Raw genomic sequence first — 21,865 nt, 5'->3', positions numbered from 1 at the left:
TGTTGTTACTCTTTCTATTGGGGGGGTTTAAGTTTTTTTTTTTTTGGGGGGGGGGTGTTGTTGTTTTATTGTTTATTTGGGTTTTTTTTGTTTTTTCTTGTTTTTTCTTTCCCTACTCTCGAAAGGCCAGAAAACAAAAAAGAACTTTGGCTTGGCATAAACCATGTTAACTCCCTCTTTAAATGGAGCTTTGGGTAATAGACCTGTTTCTGACACAGCGCAGAGCTAATAGCTGGCTTTATTCCTATTTTAACTAAATTATAATTTGTAGGGGTTTACTTTAATTCCATTTAATTTTCCTTCTTTCATTTTCAGTAGAGAGTGAGTAACAAAATGCTGTAGAAATCATTAGAACTGGGGGTGAACTTTGCTATTTGCAGTACTTAGCCACTCCATCTCAAGCTGATGTAGTACCCGATGATGGCTGGACACTCTCGTGGTAACTCTTTCAGGGACGATAAATGGCCTGTCATAAAAGTTGATTCCTTTAGAAAACAAAAGCTTTTAATTGCTCATTTGAAAAACCTGAATGATTCAGAAAGGAGTTTATAGAGGTAGGAATTTAGAAATTATACAAGAATATGAGATACATAAATACTGTAAAGAGAAATTTCCACAAATGGGCTGTAGATATTACTTTCTTTTTCAGTTGGAGGCATTTTTTTTGTAATGAGACAAGAGCCTGGATGTCTGCATTTTTTATAGCTTCCATTTCTTCAGAATATTTTACTCCACTTAATATAAGGTAGAGAAGGGAAACACTTTTGATTACTCAAGTTTCCTATAGCACCCATTTAAAAATACTGAATGGTTAATTTACTTAGCTCTATTTTTAAGGTTACTTAATAAATTGTATACATAAAACTAACTATGGAATTATGACTATTACTAAGAGTATAGCTAGGGAAAATAGTTAAGTTTTAATCCAAATTTGTGAAGACTGTTTGATAAAGATTCATATGGACATTTCCTTGGTATTTGGAATTTTTAATCTTAAGTAATGGAGAGTTGTATTTTCTCAGGATCATTGAATGTGCAGGTTTAGAAAAGAGAGAAAAAATTACTCTTTCAAGAACTGTTCACAGCAAGTGTTCAGGGAACGTGAATCATTTAATAAGCTTATTTCATATTGAGAAAGAAATATGAGCTCTTGAGCATTTACTTCAGGCATTAAGTCAGATGCTGCAATGAGCTAGACCTTCAAAGCGTGCATGAAGTCTTTCCCCTTTAATCAGTGGAGAAAGCTTGAAAGCCAACATATTGATCTGATCAAGGAATTGCTGAGACTGCTGCAAAGGAAATGATATGAATATATATATGGAGCAGAAGTATGTAAGAGTATGAAAAAATTGCAATTGACCTCTGTAGTTTCCCTATTCTTTTACCCATTTTTTTTCTTCTGGAAGCCTTTAGCTACAGATTATTACCTATGGTTTAAGCAAGTAAAGAATATGGAAACAGGAAAGTGATACTGAGAGTTTGTAAATCTTAGGACTTGAAGGAATTTTTGAGAACTGAAGAAAAAAATGTGATAGGTGTGCCCTTTCACATAAGTAGAGCATCTGCTCAACCAACAGCATACAGGTTTGGGTCAGGAAAGACTGAAGGGCTACATCTGAGTGTGAAAGAAAGAGGATGAGAAACAGGAGACAAAGTCATGCATAAAAAGAATACGTGGCAGAAGACAAAACGTAGAATTTCTCTGACCACCATGTTTGCAATCCAAGAACAAGACTGTGACCAACTGTGCACCACAGGACAAGGAGAAAAGCATTAAATCTGCCTGTGAGGACTGTTTCCTCACCTGGACTATTCCCTGAATGATTCTTTGACAATGTTTGGGTAGGTGCCACGAATTTAACAGTGTGGACAGGTGTAGGAACGTTCTGAAGCCTGCACTTTGTACTTTTTGATTCATGTTTATAAACACAGTCATAAAAGCTAGATCCTAGCCTGAAATGGGAAGATGATGGACACTGGCTCTTTTGGGATGTTTTGAGATGAAATGGAAACAGGCAAAAGTCTATGTAGAAAAATTATGTAATAAAATATAAGAAAACATTTTTACCTAATTTTTGATTACTTTGGTTTGTAGCTTATTAGTTATTCAAAAGAGAATATAAATGTTACATGAATTAAAGAGGACTTGTGCTTCTATATCTATTAGGGATGTCTTTCATTGCAGAACCATGCAAGTTGCACTTTATTTTTCCCTTGTGAGAATTTGTTCCTGACAAAAACCACCCATAATTATATTAATCATTACAGAGGTATTTACACATGAAGTATGACACACTACAAGGAGTGATTCCTGTTCACCTTCTTAGAGCAGCAAGTGCAATTCACAAAGTGGCTTAAAGGCATAATTTTCCTTTGTGAAAACATGGTGTACTCTGGAATGACTTGATGGAAACAGGAAAGAAATCCGAATGGCTTTTTGGGGCCACTCTACAGGATATGAATTTTTATTTGTCTCGTAGGTGCAATTTCCTTTCTATTAGGAGAAAATGTTGAAATATTAGCAGCTGAACTTTTATTAACTATAAATGCCTGCTTTAAAATTCACACTGTGCTTTAGCACTACACAGACTCAGAACAAGAAGTAATTTTATTACATAGGAATTCTGAATATCTGTGTATAAATTTATTGAAATACTTGTTTCCTGACTGAAAATTTTAGACATTTTCTTTATACCTTTGTAAAGTTAATATCAAGGCCCTGCCTTTTTTTCTGTTTTCTTTAATATATTAGAAAAAAGACCCTTTCAAAGGTTTAAATAAATTCAGTCTCGGTATATTTTGGTCCAGTATGACATTTGTGATATATGAGTCAGAGGATCTCGAGTGCTACATTGAAGACACACATCACTAATTCTAATACAAAAAAGATAAGCAGACTAAGGCAGATGCCATTCAGACAAGTAAACAAACCATATAATTTGGAGAAGTTTCTAGAAAGTATAACCAGGATTTACAATTTACAAGATGTAAAAGTCTTACCCTGGGATTAGGTGAATGAACCCACAATAACAGACAGGAATCCAGCTTGCTTATTTTCTAGCATTCCCAAAGCTCAGCATGTGTACCATTGCTCATGTCTTGTAGCTAGAGTACATTTTCTTAAAGCTCCCTTGGTCACAAACGTTTCTCAGTGTCTCTAGCTAGGATTGGAAAATTTTAAGATACACTCTATATTCCTGCAGGATTATTTAGTGTTTTTTTAAAATTTCATGGACATGAGCATAGAATGGGAGATCGAAGGTGTAACAATAAAATATGCAAAGATAGGAGACAATGGACACTTTCAAAACATTTTCTGCCATATGGCATCCTAGACTGTCTGTGAAGGCAGAAATCAGACTTTGTTCTCTGCCAATGTTTATAAAACTTATGTAAGCAGCTCAGTTTCAAGTTTGAAATGAAGTGTTAATTACTATACTGAATCAGATTACTCATCGGAGTACCAGTGTCACAGCAGCCATTTTTAAGTAGAGAGATAACAGACTGTGAACTAAAAGTTGATTTATGCATGGAAATATGGTGTACACCTCTTCATTTTTTCAAAGAATATCATAGCTAGCTCCATTTACCATGTAGAAGTACATCTACTTGTTTCTATTTTGTTCCTTGTAAGACCTTGGTCTCATGCTTACTCAAAATTAAATGTTCTACAGTAAAGTTAGGAATCTTCATTTTTTCCTGTGAGCAAGATTAAACAGAGATGTCAGCCTAGTTTCACTTTGTATTCACTTTTCAGTTGTGTACATGTAGTCCCTTTTAACAATCTGTTCTCAAACATCTGTTCTAATAATTCCACTTCTCAGTCTGATTTTTTATTATTATTCTTTATTTTTTATTATTTTGTTTTGTTCTTTTGATCATGCACTTTTGAACCTCTCTGTGTTCACAGGTTTTATTGACTCACAAAAAAGCACTCCTCTTTGGTTTAGATGACATGAATCACTGAAACGTGAGCTAGTCACCATGCTGCCTTTACAGCCAGTGGCAGAACTTCCGCAAAGCAACCCATGCCCTTATTTTAGATGTCTGAGATGATATGAGTTGCTCTCCTGAGCAGTACTGTCCCTTGATTTTAAAGGAAGCTTAGGGTGACTTTGGCAAATTTCGTGATGCTTAAAGTAAGTAAAATGAATCCAAACCGTATAATTTTCAATTGAAAAGAGTGTTGGCTGTGATAGCTACTGAAAATTTTAAAAAAATTCTGTATTTTCTTTAGACTGCTCATTTTGCACACTAATGCTGCTCTTTTCTCTGAATGGCTTGAACTACTTCCTCTTACATGCTCTGTGAAAACTGAATTTAATCTGCCAGTGGATATCCTCTCCTTTTCATTTTGTTGTACCTCCTGGAGATCTTCAATCTTTCCTGCCTTTGATTAGTCTAAGTAACTTTGTGATATCTGCACATTTTATAAAACTACTGATCATTCAAACATCAGTATTCATAAAATTAACATTAAAAAAAAGTGGCTTTTTGCATGCTGAAAATTCTTGTTTGTTTTTTCCTTTCAGTTCTAGATAACATCCATGACAACATATTGCACTTCAAGATTATTTGTTTTTTCATTAATATAGTCTTAGATCTGTAAGCTTGAATTTTGAAAATAGAATGTCCTTTAACCTTTTTTTTAGCTGTTGCTCTTAAGGAAATGTATTTGACAACACCAGGAAAATTTTCCTTTACAAAAGAATCTGAATCTGCCATAGAAATACGTATCTCCTAATACTGCTCCTTATTTCCAGTTCCACATTCCACCTCTACCTTTAAAGACAGTTATGCCTATGGCATTCCAATCTTCCAGTTAGAATTTTTTTTTAAAGTTAAAAGTTGAATATTTTTTAATAGCAGTTCACCCACCTTTGATTACATATCTTCAAAATTTTTAATGGTTTACTGTGATGAGAGCACAAATCAGCCAAAGCACTGAGATGATCTGCTCAGTCTTTTAGTGCTCAAAAAAAAAAAAAAATGCTATTAAAAGTCAAGATTAATTCTTTAATCTAAAATCAGGAACTCATCTTTAAAACTGACAAAATTGAAAGCTATTGGTTAACAGAGAATGGTAACATGGTTTAAAAGCTTTTGTCCCACTCCATCTTGTATCCTTGCAGGTGGGTCTGTGGTTTCAGCGAATTCAGGGACTCTGAGTGGTTGCAAAAGCTTCTGTTTGTTCACACTGTCATTTTCCTGTGCCTGCTCAGCTGGTCCGGAGGAGGAGGAGGTGGAAGAAGAAGAAGAGCAGGATGGGGAAGGAGGCTTCTACCTCATATCAGAGGCTTTTATTCCACTTAATCATTTCTTAAAGGAATATAATACAGAGTTCAAGGATAAAAGAAATACCATCTGTCCCCACCATGCATGATTAAAGCAAATTGTTGCTTTTACATTTGTTAAGTTTTTCATAGTATATTCTCTATCCTTGAGAGGAAAGCTAAGAGGAGATGGACCTTTCTTTAATGGAAATGCATTTGAATTGACTGAGCTGCCTCACTAACCCAATAAAGTGCAGATATTGGATCATCTGGATTTGAAACCAGTCTTTGATGTTTTGTTCAGAAGAAATGAAAAATTTGCATTAAAAGCCATCACAATAAAAAGTTTAACAGGGGCATGGCAACTGTCCTTTTGGTCTTAGCTATTTGCAAAAGTATTATAATGTGGCTTATGATAGTCATATAGTTTCATATAGTTAATGTACCTTTCATCACTTCCCATTTATCATGAATTGAGGATGTGCAATGGAGAGTCCTTGGAGCATGGCTATTGTGTAGTAAACTTTTAAGCCACAGCTACTTGTTTCTGTGTCTTGAGAGAAAGAGAAAATAAAATCCTCTCTGTGGAGGATCTCAGGGGATTAGCATATCTGTGAAACACAATTAGGTGTTCAAATTTTATATCCACTACTATTCAGTAAGAAATGTCATTCAATTAGCAATGAATTTGTAAACTGAAATTAGTAGAAGGAAACCAAGAACTCAGTGCATTACTGTGAAATTTGCAACAAAACTGGATTTTTTCCTCTGACAAGAAGCAGTTCACATTTAGTTCATATTTAGTTCATATTTAGAACAATTTTTCTGAACTTTAAAGTGATTAGAAAATGAAAACACAGCAAAAAGCATTTAAAGTATGTAAAGGTGCTGAGAGAATATTTTATGGTAAATTTTATGGTAAATAACTACTGATTAAATAGGACCCCGGTCAGCATCACATCTGTGCCTGGAAACCCCACAGAAACTATTCTAAGGCAAATGGAGGGCAGGGAGATGATTAAAGAAACACAGCTTCACCTTGGGCCTAACCAACCTAGTGGTCTTCTGTGATGGAGTGACGGCATCTGTGAACAAAGGAAAAACAAAGGATGTCCTCTGGACTTCTGTAAAACCTTTGACATGGTCTCAACAACATCCTTCTCTCTAAATTGGAGAGATAAGGATGTTTTGGGGGGACTCTTTGGTGGATTAGAATTTGTTTGGTCACATCCAGAGGGCAGTGGTTCATGGCTCAGTATCTTGATGGGCACTGATGACAAGTGGTGTCCCTCAGGAGCTCGTGCTGGGACAAATACTGTTTAATATCTTCATCAATGATGAGGGATCACTGATGCACCCTCAGCAAGTCTGTAGAGGACACCCAGCTGAGTGGTGTGGTTGACAAACCTGAACGACGGGATGTCATCCAGAGGGACCTGGACAAGCTCAAGAACTGGGCCCATGGGAACCTCAAGAGCCCAAGTGCAAGGTGCTGCACCTGGGTTGCGCCCAACCCCTGGCATCAATGCAGGCTGAGGGGATGAACTGATTGAGAGCAGTCCTGAAGAGAAGGACTTGGGGATACTGGGGGATCAAAAGCTGGACCTGACTCAGCAATGTGTGCTTGCAGCCCAGAAGGCCGATTATATCCTGGGCTGCATCCAAAGCAGCATGGTCAGCAGGGCCAGGGAGGTGATTCTGCCCCTCCACTCTGGTGAGACCCCACCTGCACTGCTGCATCCAGCTCTGGGAGCCCCAGCACAGGAAGGACATGAATCTGCTTGAGTGGGTCCAGATGAGGGTCAGAAAAATGATCAGGGGGGCACTGTTGCTATGAAGAGAGGCTGAGAGACAGTTGGGGTTCTTCAGCCTGGACAAGACAAGGCTTCGGGTAAACCTTATTGCAGCCTTTCACTATTTGAAGGAGGCCTGTAAGGAAGATGAACAAACTTTATAGCACGGCCTGTTGCGAGGGGTGATGGTTTTAACCCAAAGAAGGGAAATTTAGACTAGATATAAGGAAAAGGTTTTTTACAATAAGGGTTAAACATTGAAAAAGGTTTCCCAGAGAGATAGTAGAAGACACAAATTCTCTGGAAACATTCTGGGTCAGACTGGATGGGGCTCTGAGCAACCAGAGTGAGTTGAAAATGTCTCTTCTAACCCAAACCATTCTATGATTTTATTCTATGAACTACTGGATTTTTCTGTTTAAAGATGAATGTAGGTAAAATTTGGGTCTTGTTTACGCACAGTATCTTCTTCCTGCATTAAATGTGTTTGCCAACTTAAAAGAATATTGTTATAGATAAGACGTCACACATTTAGAAACTCTTATTGGTACAGAATAATTAATGTTGACCAGTCAAAAATGGCATAGTTTATTCTTCTCAGTTGAGATCAACATAAATGTTCCCTAAATTCCAAGTACATAGGCAGTCAGACAGTTATGACAATGCCCTGAGGACAACTACACTAAAATTGAATTATTCCAGATACATTCCTTCCTTGTTACTGAAAATAAGAAATTACTCTTTGCTGATAACAGCCTTCTGTCCCCATCTCAGCATGTCACCTGAGCTCAAGTATTCTGATCAATGATTTGCACAGCAGTGACCCTGTCCTTTTTTTTGATGCCTGACCGAGCATGGGGAGGATAAACTCATGCCAATATATCAAGGCACAGAGCTAGGTAGTCAGATTACACCTATAAATTCATTTTCAGTTTTCATCATTCATTTCTCAGTTTTTTTCTATTCCTTTGATGGTTTTATAGTTAAGAACAGACCTCCTGAGTGCCTAAAAATATCTTATATGTGGGAAGAGGAAGATAATCAAAAGAAAGACTGTAAAGATTCTGCAGTTATCGAAACCAGCCAGTGCACTGCACAGTTTCTGATTCAATTGGAAAGTTGTTGCTGTTTCCCATGCGAAGCCATGAATATGTAGAGACACAGATTATTTGAATGCATCTTCTTAAAACATCTTCTCGTTTGATTTTTTTTTCCACATTTTTCAGAGGACAAACAGATTAGAGCGTACTACAACGTGCCAAGAGCATGGACTGTGCTCTTTAAATAAGCTCATCTTTTTATTTTGTCATAAAAATGTCATGGAACCAGTATTTCAAAAAGATACTTTTCTTTATAAATTTGTGCAGGATTTAGCATAATGAAGGACTGACAATTGGAAGAAGCTTTAAGTGATATTACAGTGCAAACAGCAGTACCACAAAAAAAATAAATCACTGGTTAAAATCCTACTGCAATGTTTTAAATATTTTAAGACTGCCAGAGTTCTTTCCGGTGAGTTCTTTGACATGTCTCCAGTACAAGGTTGTGCCTTACAGAGGCTAGTGTTTACAGTCTTGTCACTCAGCAATACGAACGGGAGAACAATAATAAATATTTATTATTGTAGAGCAGCAGGCTAAATATTCAGTAGGGACAACCCAACATTTTCCCTGCTTTACTCTGCCAACTAACTTCAAAATGACCATATTTTCTAACTATTTCTAATGACTTGCTGAAGAACTGACTGACATATATGTGCATTAGGATGCTAACTTAAAATCTGAAGAAATGTATTGATACCAGAGGTTTTGCTATCAGACAAACACATATTTTGGATTTATTCCTTATATACAACTTCCTAATACATTCCTGGCACTACAAACATGCAGCTATAGAGAGTTAATCAAACAACAAAGGTACTAAACAAAGACAAAAGGCTTAGAGAATAGCTTTTGAAACTAATTTTTTAGTTATTTTTTTTAAAAAATGCTGCAATATTGCAGCTCATTTATGATACTAATAAATGTAATTGAGTTGCTAGGCATTTTTATATTCGATGTATATTATTATATGACTGTATTACCTGGAAAGTCTCCAGTAGCAAAAACAAAGTTTGAAAAATAAATCTAAATAAAATTTTGAAGCTGTTACACATAGAAAAACTAATGTAAGAAATTCTAGGCTTTAATTATTTTGGCAACTAATACATATTTTTTAAATTATTGCTGATTATTATCACACCATAACATGTGCAAAGACTGTTTTTTCTTTAGGAGAATGGAATAATAAAAGATAATGACAACGAAATAAAGATTTCCTAAGATATTAAGGATACGAATATTATCTTAATTAGCACAATTTTATAAATTAACATTTGAAACACTGTGTTCTGGAAATGCTCTAAGATGTACCTACAGTTCACAGTATTCTGGTGAGTATTTTCTCAATTTTGACTCTAAAACTTTGCATTTAGGTCTTGAGATATGATTATGAAGAAATCCAATGTGTAAGCCATTCTGCATTTGCTAAGACAGAGAGGAGATAACCACACAACAGATAATGTGGACAAGGAGGAGCAGCCCAATCTGGATTGTGATACAAGCAGCAACTCTATAGTCCATACTTGTAACTTCTGATTTTCAATAGGTCATAAATTTGATAGAAGAAATTTCTATTTCTTACCTACATTTCCAGTCATTAGGTATGAATTCTGAAAGTCCATCATTCCCATTCCAACAATGTGTATAAAATCTTCAATCACCTGCATTAACTCCACTGAGCCTGGATAGATCTAACAAAGGAAGGTCAGACATGACAATAACTGTAATATCGAAATGTCTATAGCAGCAAATTCAGATAAAATCCAAACGCCATCAAAAGAAAATTGAGACGTAACAGTCAAACAGCTCTTCCCATGTTTCAATACTGAACACTTTCTGTTACTGTAAAATAACCATTTTGCTATTAAATCCTCATATAAACAGACACTACTTCCCATAAAATTGTGTGAAATCAACTTTGCACTGGAACTGTGGAAAATGTTTCCTCTAAATCACTGCACTTATCAAAAACTTAGTGGCCGTTACCTTAATTAATGGTTAAAGCACGTCATATTACAGAATAACTCTAATTAAAATATTCTTCCTTCCTCTGAAGACATCTTCAGTAACTTCGGAACTATTGATACAAACAGTAATGCAAATCTTACCTAGGCCTTGCCAGCATGATAACCTTTGTTGCATTAATCAACATGTAAGCAAGTTAATCTTTTTTGGTTATTTTTTGGTTATTTTCATTGCTGATATGGGGCAGTAGAATCATAGAATATCTGAGGTTGGAAGGGGCCAATGGAGATCATCTTGTTCAACCCTCTGTGCAAAGCAAGATCAGCTCTAGCAAGTTGCCCAGGAATACACCCAGTTGGATTCTGAATGTCTCGAGGAAGATGACCCCGGAGCTTGCTTGCGCAACATGTTCTAGCATTCAATCACTCTCGCAGCCAGTTTTTCATATACATAAATGGCATTTTCTGTATTTTAATTTTTTCTCCTTGTTTTTTATTCTGTCACTGGACACCACTGAGACGTGGCTCAGTCTTCTTTATTCCTTCTCCCCTTCAGGAACTTTTAATATTGCCAGGATCCTCATGTTTCCAAGCAGAATAGTGTCAGCTATTTCAGCCTATCCTTGCATATCAAATGCTCTAATCCCCTCCCCTAAACAACTTCATGGTATTTTTCTGGGCTTATTCCATTATTTTGTGTCTTGTACTGAGGAGGCCAGAATTGGGCACAGTAAACTAAAATAAATTGCAGTAGCCTTGCCATTGCTAATGTAGCCTCTCAATTTGGCTTTAAAAATGGTAAGAACACATTTCCAAGAAATACAATTTATTTGCAAAGCTGTAAGCTTCTAACAAAAACATTACTATTTTTATATTTAACAATAATGATTCATTGACAAAACAGCATTAGGGATCATAACAGTTATTAATAAGACTAAAAGTTCTGTTCATACCACATACGTCAAAAAATCCTTTTTGGTTTTTATTGCCTGTTATGAACAAGACAGTTTCCAGTAAAAGAGTATCTTGCAGTAGAAAAATAATGGATGACCTGTTCATGGTTCTTTTTTCTTCCTATCAGTGAAATGTCCAAATTTCACTTTATAAGCAATATTCAACTCATTCTTTCCACTACTGGGAGTGCAGACGCTAAAAAATGCCTATAGAGACTTTAACTTCCAGCATGCTGCACTCCATCTTCATCCTGCTCTATCTGTCTAGATCCATAGTTGTTTGGTTCAGGATAGAGAATTTCACAAGGTGCTTTTTTTCTACATGGATCTTTTTATAAAAGGTAGGGCAGTAGTACTGTTTTGAAGAAGAATTTGTTGTGACAATTATGATCCTAACAGGTTGCAAATGCAGCTTCAGGTGACGGAGACAATGTCCATTTTTCTAATAATGAATTACTGAGGTAGTAAGCGTGGTTTTTTCATCCATTTCATTCAAAGCACACACGCTCAGATTATGTACTAAGGAAAAATTTCAGTGAGAAGATTTGTTAAACCCTAGTTCTTGCTTATAAAATTTTATAGTAATAAACTGTTGAGCAGTCAGTTGAGCAGGTACTCTGCATTTTTATGTATCTGAAGTACTGGTTAATCAAAAGGATGCCAGCAGATCTTGATGAAGAATATGCAGAATAGCTCCTGTGTTTTGAAACTCCAGTATAAACTTAATTGTTGCGGATTGAAATGGCTTCCTGTGTGCAGTGCTTTACATCAGCTCTTAAAACAAGGCAAGTATTAAAGTGAGTGCTGCTTATCTGAATGCTATATAACCTGTAATTAATGGTTATCAACTGTTGGCATTTAAGCTAGAAAAACAGATGTGCTGAGGCATTGCAGCTGTATACTTGATTGAAAGTCAGCAATTTGCTGACAGCAAGATTTTCTTTCCAGCAAAGAATCTAGAAACAGGCTAAGAGATCTATGCTAACAGTAGTTGTGGAGTTTGAGAAAACTATGCAAGCTGGAAAAAAGGTTGGTTAGACTGCACCTAGGTTTGCAATGTTTTATTAGAGAAAATTCAGCTGAGTGGCTGAACCAGAAACAGAATCACCTTTAGTCACTAGTGCCTGCTCATTCCTTCCAGCTGTTATGAAGGGCTACTTGCTTCCAAAGTTTCTTTGAGCCTGCTTATGTAGCTGCACAAGAACAGTAATAAGATCAGAGGCATTGGTTTTTTTTGGGGGGTCATATCTCAGTGGTCTAAGATTTAGTGAATCCCCTAGCTTTGTCACCAGGAATCTATGGCCCCACTACTCCTGTGTTCAGCTCATCTTGGTGGTTTCTTGGGGTTTCTGCTGTACCTAGGTCTGTGAGACAATGATTTACCAGGCAGAGAGAAGGAGCTGTGGAAAAGTAGAAATAACTTGTTCCCTCTCTGTTTTTCAACACTGCTCCTTCTACCAGCAGCAATGAAAAGAGGGAACTGGAGATTTATAGTTGCCCCTTTGTCTCGACATTCTTAGAATTTCCCCTGAAGTGCTGTCATCACCATAACTCCAGGGTCACGTGGCAGACATGGCATGGGTAAGCAGGCAAGATGGAGGTAGAGGACAAGGTTGATAACATAGGAGTGGTAACATGTCTGTTTATTAGTGGGGTAAAACAATTGCTTAATATCAGTTTCCTGATCTTGGCGTTGTTTATGGAAACTGCCCACACATATGTGATTTTGCTGCTTCTATCCATCTCCACTAAAGAAAATGACACACTTCGTCTATTTTTGTATCTGGCTCTTACAGAGAGGAACAGAAAAACAGCAAAAGAAAAAATATGATCCCCAGCTGAATTGTATTGGGTCAGCTGCAGCATCATATGTCTACTGCAAGGTTTGAATTAGTAGTGAAAAGTCCTGATCTTCCCTTTCTTAGTGATATCACAAACATGAACTTACAGAACTGAGGGTAAATAGCTTCAAAGATCTTTAAACACCTTGTGATTTATTAAGAACCACACAAAAAGTGAACAAATTTCAAGTATCTATTTAACACAGTCACAATGACTGCACAACAGTATACCAAAGATCTATGTAAGCTGTTTTCTTGCCTTTGACAGTGGCAAAAAGCTGATGTCTAAGGAAGAGTATAAAGGGGCCGGAACATAGTGATACTTGGTTGGAAAGTCTTGTCCAGCCTTTATCAGTTTTTTTGCCAAAAGACTGTCTTAAGCAAAACCATGTATTTTCTTTCATAAATTTGCCTATTTACCTTTTTAACTTCTGTCCTTTCAGTGCCAAGAAGTTCTGCAAGCTAGCCTTTCACAGATTAAGTATCTTCTGCATTCATTCTGAAGCTGCCACTATTTGATGTCCTTTAGTTATTTTACAAGAAACACAAGTTAATAGATTAAGCATTCCTGCAGCACATTCTCCAAACCACTACTGATTTTAAAAGCTTGTATTGCAAATAAGTGCACTTGTTTCTTTTCCATACTGAAATATCTTGCTTTGTTTAACCATTCTTCATAAAGCAGTTTCCCTGCCTTTGAGCACCTCCACAATTTTTCCTCTTTACATAATTATGTTCATCCCCATTATTACTGTTATTTTTATATGAATAAATTTGACAGTATTACAGTCATGTCCATGAACACAAATATTAACATTGTCCAGTAATTTCTTGGTACAAACATGTAGAAAATTCTCATATCCAAGAAAAAAATCGTTTTTTTTTTTAAATTTTAGTCTTTTATCATACATTCATGATTTTTTCTAGACTTTCCTATTTTAGAAAGCGTTATCATCATATCCTAGTCCAGAAATTTGTCAGTCCTGAGGATCACAACTATTCCTCTAAATACAACCTTCTATGAAAGGTCTACTGTTTGCATTTTTGTAAGTTGTTTGTTGGTGTTGTATGAGGTCTTCAGGTGAGGTCTGATGTGTTTTGTTTAACAAAAGCAGCATAGCATCTAGCCATTAGCAGCATTTTTCAGCTTCTGTATGTACTTCATTACAATGTCCAAAGCAAAGACATAGTGAATAATCCTATGGAATGTTAATAAAAATTTGTTTACCAAGTGAATCAAATTATATTCTAAATATAATTTCAAGGAATATAAGGAATATACTATCCTTCTAATATAAGGAATTAGCCAGTGGGTCCTAGAGTTGCTCCTTTTTGAAAAGGATCGTTTTTTTCCCAAAATAGTTGAAAGGATTTCCTTTCAACTACAAGAGGGTGCATCTTTAACTTGATTTTTGAAACCATATATAAAACTTCGTCAAATCTTACCTGTTGCGCATCTTCCCACTTCTCTTTGTTTTCTTCATCTAAGAGATTACTAATGATTTGAAAGAAGTTCTGAAAAATCAATGAAATAAAAGACTAAGTAAAATTATTTCAAAGATGTAAACTACCACATCCTTAATCTGATGTTAAGAAACCTTTCCTTTTTCTATTACAGACGCAGTTCTGCAGCCTATTTTCTATCAGTGGAAGAGATGACATGGCAAAATAATACATTAGACTGAGAAGAGGGCACATATTTTATAGTAAATTTTTAATTTTTGGCTATATAATCAGGTTCTATAGTACCACTTTGTAAAAACAAAGAACCCTTTTAAACTTGCTGAACTTTTAAGTATGATGGTGTTCTATTTGCAAATTGCTCTCATTCCAGAAACTAGACAACCAAATATTTTGCAAAAAAACAAAGTACATTTTAGAAAGCACTAGTCACAGGGTCTTAGTTTCTATTCAAAACATGAAAATGATCCTCAATAACCATGCATAGGGCATTCAATGGCACTTCATAGGTCAATACTGTTTCAAATCAGATGCTTCTTACTTTTGTATGTCACACTTGCCTCGATCCTTTTACGAGTTTCAACATAAAAGGAATAAGTAGTTTCTGTTTCTTTGACCTTAAGCTTTTAATTTCTTTTTCTGATTCTTCTATTCATTTAAGTATAAGGATAAAAAAAGGCAGGATGGTTAGGTACAAATCACGCATTTAAAAAAATCACATTTCTCCAAATCTTTGTGGAGAAATTTCCTTTCTAATTTTGTCTGCTCTCTCTAGCAATTTGTATTCCCAACTTCTTCATCCTTAAAAGCTAAGAATTTGTGCAGTCTATTCTCATCTCTGTGTCACATTTTGCACAGAATGTCAATTTTGTCTACGGCCTGCCAATTATAATTTATCTGCTCCTTCATAAAAGATACATGCAGTTTCCAGTAACCTTAGCTGAAGAGAGAAATTAAGTTCCCCACAGCCTCTGAAAATCTTTAACTGGAGTACCAACCACATGACCCTGCTGAAACTCAGATAAATGGTCATTACCTCACCTGCACTTACTTTTTAGCCATTTTGGGGCATAAACAGGACTTAAATAAGCTTTAAGTAAGAATCAACTTTTAAGTCACTATTAATGAAAGTACAAAGGACTCAATCGCATAGTGACTGAAATTAGAGCAGAAAAAACTTCCAACCTTACTGTATGGTGGGTATGCTTGAAATTAATTTCAAAATTGAGATATCACAGATGCTTTAGGTGATCCACAACTATATAACTAAAACATTTTAGGATGCAAAATTGAAGAAAACTTGTGAAAAACTGGTTTTTTGCATAACAACATTTTGCCAGTCTAACCTAGTCCCAACACTAAGCACTTGACAAGCAAGAGGATCTCTCTTTGCCTAATTGTTAGGAAGTTAACTATGCTAACTATAAAATCCACATGGATAAAAATTTCTTTAACTTAAATTCATTCTAGACTGACACTTTGCTGAAGTTGAACAAAATAATCCTGTTCATTGCTGAGGCCACAACTCTTCTCTCACTGAGGTCAGTAGCAAAATACCCATAAGCTTCAGTAACACAAAAAACTTCATGAAAAGAAACAAAATGGCTCAGCAAGCTCCTGTGAGAATTTTAAGTAAGCATTTGGACAAGATGTGAATTAATGATAGGGCATAAAAGAAAAATGCGCTCATGGCTTGCTCTGATATGCAGTGATACTGAAGAAAAACTTCCAGCCAAGTTGAAGATAACAAGAGTAGATACAGTTACATACAGTTACATACTGCTTCTATACCTGGAATACACTTAATCTCTTTCAGGCATTCAGTAGCAAAATAAAGCACAATGCAAGGAGTTACATTTGGTATTTGTTTCAAAGGATTTGCCAGTTTAACCAGGTTGGCAAATCACAATTCTGTAAATGCAACTTCAGCTAGAAAAAATGTACATCTTCACTGGTCCCCCGAGGAAAATAAACTATACTGGTCAAAGCAGTTTCATGGCACTATAATCACATTTACTGTAGGTCATTGTAATTTTGGTGAAGACTTCTACTAGGTAGAGTTGGCCTTATGGAGATTTTGCCTGAGGAAACAGTTTTCTAAACATGGTAGTTCTCAACTCTTCCAGTGCAATACTGTAGAAAAGCAGTGAACAGAATTTTAATTTATTAAGGCATCAGTAGCAGTCTAGCTGCAGCAGCATGGAACTCAGTGTGGGATCATTTATCATACTAGAGAGATCTTTCGAAGGTAGTTTTGCATTACATTGCAGACACTGACTCCCCTGCAGTCTAAGCCTTAATTGAAAAAGTATCCATGTCTGTGTAATGAGATCTATGAGAGAGTCGCGTAGATTGCATGAAAAACACTCAGGAGTTTAAAATGTTTCTTGCAGATGATTTATTACACAGGTTTGCTAATAATGTTATGTGATAGTTAAATTTTATGTTTATTTCAGTTACAAAAAGCATTAAAATTGCCAATAATTGACAGAAATATGCATGAAAAAGTTTATAAATAATCCTAGACTCAAGCTCAAACAAAAGATGAGCAATAACTTATATATATTTTTGCACTTGCCAATAAAGTATAATTTATGTATATGAACTTAGTTACAAGAATATGTTTCTGCTTGAGATCTTTTTTTCTCTATTTCTATCCCTGGTTGGTGCCATATTTATGGTAGCAGTGGAGGGTGAGGTGTGTCAAAGCGATTTTTCAAAGTAATACCAGTGCTTTGTGAATTAAACAGAGATGATCAAATGGATTTGCAGCTTCAATAATGAATAGATATGAGATGCACTTCAAAAATGTAACAGGGGAAGAAGGGTTAAAATTCTTTTTCCTACTTTGACTACTGTCTTGTTTATTGCATTAATTCTGAAAGAAACAACGTTGTCCTTTAGTAATATGATTGACAGGTGTGAAGGCTAAATTTTAGAAGCATTATGGATGGGATCTGAGGGTATTACTGCAGTAAACATTGGACCTCCCTGTAGAATCAAGATTCTTTCTTTCATAACAAGGCTTACATATTTCTGAACTGGTCACTATACAAAATGTTGGGACAGTCAGAACCAAATTTTGAAGTCCTTTATTTATGCCCAGGATTTTTTGATGATCATGCCAGTTACAGCTGGGAATGGCCAATTACATTTTCCTAATTTAATTTCCTTCCTTTCAGTTTTTTCTTCTGTGATACAATGGCTGCAGTTCTCTGTTCCAGTCCAAATTCTTTGACCCTCTCTGCAAGCATAAAGCTGTCATAAATCCTTTTATAGAGCTAGAGAAGAATTCCTCCCTAGGAGGAATTAATGGATAGCCTTAAGCCACCTCCACTTTTGGACTTCAGCATAGGGAATGTGTGTGTGGGAGGGGGAAGGTGGAGGGAAAAAGGATTGGACAATCCTGTTAAATCCTGACTTGCAGCAATGGTCCCTGTGGCTAATATAAAAGGGATTATATTGCTCTAACTTCTTTGGGGAGAAACCTTTTCTCCTCTTGGTTGCTGCATCGGGAGATTGTACAATTCACTTTGCTATTCTGTCCTGAAATGTAGTTATTTTCTTGCCATCCTGTCCTTAGAAGGAAGTTCAAACACTTTTAGACCAGTTCTGGATAATGTTCCAAAATGTTGCTTACATTTTGCTTATTTAAAATTTGCATTATCTTCCTGGTAGAATCATTCTCACATAATTATAGTGTCCGTCTCATAGCCTCAGTGTACCTATAGAGGGTACTTTAAAGAATTCCCATATTAAACGAAAAACCTTGCTTGCAGAGGAATTGAATGTCTCTTGTATTGCAATAATTTCTACTACTGTACTGATATTTTCAGTGACTGATGCAGGACATCTTCTTGTTTAACTGCGTCATACATGGTTATTTTTGTTCCTGACATTGTATGTGCAAGTATACATAAATATTGTTGCAAAAAAAGGTTAAAAGATGCAAAAGTAAAAAGAGCCATGTAATAAATAACTTGGCACTAGATATTCATACCTTAAAATCTTTATTTTGCTCTTGGTATTGTCTGCCTAAACAAGTGGCATTTTCTATGCAGCACATCAGGCAGCACCCCCTTCATTTTGGATAATTAGCTGGAAAATTTCAAATTTGATCTCACTTTTCTGTTCATTCATTTTGGTATGGAGTCTCTGAATCACAACTTTTGCACTATTCATGAATATTAGTACTGGATATCAACCAGAGATTATAGGCATTAGAAAGGCTATCCAGATGGATGGAATCTATAAGAAATAAATATATTTAGACATATATTTTTTTTTCTTTCTCAGTCATAATTCAAGTCTTGTTTTTGTATGGATCTTAAAAAATACTGTTGCCCATTATTTGTCATAACCTACTTTTCTGACATCACTCAAAATGATAAACCATGACGTTTAGGGATTTTAAACCTCACTCATGCTTTTCTGATAGTTTATTTAAAATAAAAATCCACTAGCTAAGAAATTCTGTTCTTTATCTAGTTCGAAAAATAGAATGTAATTAGAACACCACACAGAGCTTCTCCATAAAGAAGAATTTCCATGCAATTTTCATTTTTACCTTTTTGTCACTTACTTTGATGATGGACTAGGAAACATGAAAATATTTCACAGTGAAAATAAATAATAAATATGATACTCCAGAGTATAGTAGAATATGACATACATTTACATATGGGAAAATCCATGTTTCTCAGGAATTGGCAGTAAATTTTAAACTTGTATTACTGAGCCAGAATTTCATTTTATACCATTAGAAGCCAGTCAAAGGGACCTTGCTTAATATATCCCCTGGGCAAAACATTGGGCTTTATTCAGATTTCACTTACTTTCCTGAATACTGTGCATTGTTTTTTTTTTTTAATTTTACCTTAGCTTGTAATTTGTTTGTTTGTTTTTTATTTTTTCTGACTTGGAGTTTGAGTGCCTTTTTTAACTGGGATTTAAGAACTCTTTGTATTTAGGCATACAAATACTGAAATATAGTTATTTTTCTTTGGTTTGAGAAATCTTTCCTTATTTCCTTCAGAATATGGCTTACCACTTTTTTTTTTTTCATTTCTTCTTTCTAAATTACTAATTAAAATTATTAAAATAATATTTAATAATGTTGTCAAGTTCTGCCAGAATACTATTAAGACTTTGGGAACAGCTCTACATTGCAGAATTAAACAGAACTTTTGGCACTGTCATCCAATTCTCTCTAATGTAAACTGCAAATGACCTGATCTGCTAGGCCCATGGACAAAATCACTTGTATAAAGCAGTTTCTCAAGACTGGTTCTAACAAAGACTTTGTAGTGCCTGTGAACCATGAAGAAGTCACACTGGGCTTTCAGATTGCTGATTGTATGAAAAATTTTCAGTGAATAACATCCTACTTAATAGTAAAACTTCATGAAAGTAGGAAAAGATACTGAGTCTAGTTCAATAAAAAAAATAAGGATTGTTCAGCAAACATACTTTTTGAAAAGCACTGTTTAAAAAAAAAATATTATTTTCAGCTCGCTACAGGCCAACACAAGAAATGTTGGTTTCATTGTGGAAGTTAATAGTTCTTTGTGCATAGAAAAACCAGAAAAGTGAAAATAAAATAGCGAGCCTCGAAAACCTAACAGTGAAAAAATGTCTTTTCCAAGATATCTCCCTTCATCTGCATGCATCTATTCCAAAGTGTATTTATAATTTATGCTTACCTTTACACCAATACGTATGCATGATCGGCATTAATAACTTCATTAGTAGTTTATGAGTGATCATTAAGCTCTCTTTTTCATAAATATTATACACATCTATCTTCTTAGTATTCTTTTTCAGTAATCTACAGTCTTTGAAAAGTGTCTAAAATTTTCAGATATAGATGAAACCAACATCTCGATCTAGAAGTCATGAGTAATATTTATTTCAATCAACACTATGCAATGAGTTGTGTAGCCCATTACACAGAAATAATTATAGTGGTTTTAGTGGTTTTAAAATGCTCTGACACCATTTTATGTGTCCTCTTGCACAAGACGAGTTAATCTAGCATGTGAAATAGAAAATTTGTATCAAATGCACCATCCATCACTCCTGTGCACTTTTAATGAGATTTATTTATCTGAAATGAAGAAGCAATGCCAGAATGACATAACGTTATGGATAGATTTTGAGCTGAAATGAATTAGTTTTGAACTGAAAGGAACTGGAACAAAGAACACCAGTGAAATGCTTAAAAAAATACCAACACCTCCTATCAATCAGACCGAACCTTTAAAGACAAAAGATACTGAAATGTTACAAAGAAAGTATTTTACATTTTTCACCTGCTGCATTGGTTTGGATACTTGTCTTATTAAATGTATCTGAGTCTTTTTCCTATTTTACACTTGGATCTTAGTTTTATGTGAAGAATGCTTATGTCTGTCATGGAGAAGACTTTAGCTTCCTCAGTGGGCAAAACAGTTGACATGCAGTATACTGCAGTATACTGACATAAACTCCATCAATTGAAACATTACATTTTTCTCTTACCTGCACCCCATCAGACGCAGGGATATAACTTGCTCTTTTAAATGTGTCCGTAACATTTCTGAGAATTTCCACAGAAATTAGAAGGTCCCCAGCATAAAAATTTTTCCTCTGTGTTAAATCCAATAGTGTTTTGGTTACTTGGGACATGCCATCACCAGCCAACGTCCTCTGACCCTTGGCAAGATGCTCTTTAATCTGTACCAAAAGAACAAAATTAATATCAGAACCTACTTTTCTGAGAAAAATGTACGATAAATTCTAAACACAGCCAAAATATTAAATGTTAAAACTAGTAAAAAAAAATTGTCCTGTTAAAGATAAGACAAAATATTCATGTATGATGATAGAAATATTATTTTTATCAGAGAATTGTCAATTTTATGCTGAAAGCTTCTGAATTTCTTGTGTTTCACACATTTGCTTCTTGGAACTCCATGGGCTGGACTGCAGCTTTAATCTGTTGTCATGATGCAGCAAGGAACTGCCCGTCCTCCAAGGAACACCTGTACAACCACAGTTGCTCCTCATTTAACAACTAAGTGCTCCTTCCTAGAAAGGAATAAATGTTAAAGCAGTACTTGATATAATCTAATTTTCTATAGGAAAGTAGACCTTTCATCTCTGCCAGCCCAGCTTGGCTAGTCAGCGCAAGAGAGGGGGTTTAGTTGGAAGCTGGTTATGGTGCTCTCTTCTGTAGCACTAACACAAAGGTGTTAACTTGGAACAATCCTGTTTGTTTTTTCCAAGAAATGCAAATTAAATTCTGAATAGCTCCTGTGCATCTGCCAAAAGAGCATGCTTTAGCAGTAGCTCTCCCAGCAGATCTGTTCAGGGCTAGTGATCCAAAACAAATATGCTAGAAGTACCCTCCTGATAAGAAGCTGAACCTGTGGATCTGATTAATTCTCAAAGTTGACTCAGCATCCCAGGCAGATGCAGAGTGCATCACAAAGACAGGACA

At 35.5% G+C, this 21,865-nt stretch overlaps 1 protein-coding gene across 13 annotated transcripts in view; it reads right to left on the bottom strand.

The window, feature by feature from the left end:
- ADGRB3 (adhesion G protein-coupled receptor B3) overlaps positions 1-21,865 on the bottom strand; it is a 452,569-nt gene that overhangs the window by 211,131 nt on the left and 219,573 nt on the right. For all 13 annotated transcript variants that reach the window (XM_048298456.1, XM_048298463.1, XM_048298464.1 and 10 more), the window contains 3 exons: positions 20,905-21,099; positions 14,371-14,439; positions 9,749-9,857 (listed from right to left, as the gene is read on the bottom strand). In XM_048298456.1, coding sequence (XP_048154413.1) covers positions 9,749-9,857; positions 14,371-14,439; positions 20,905-21,099 — 373 coding nt within the window. The remainder of the gene's footprint in view (positions 1-9,748; positions 9,858-14,370; positions 14,440-20,904; positions 21,100-21,865) is intronic.

Source organism: Corvus hawaiiensis, chromosome 3 (genome assembly GCF_020740725.1).
Source record: "Corvus hawaiiensis isolate bCorHaw1 chromosome 3, bCorHaw1.pri.cur, whole genome shotgun sequence".
NCBI lineage: Eukaryota > Metazoa > Chordata > Aves > Passeriformes > Corvidae > Corvus > Corvus hawaiiensis.
This window is presented reverse-complemented; position numbering and strand designations above follow the sequence as displayed.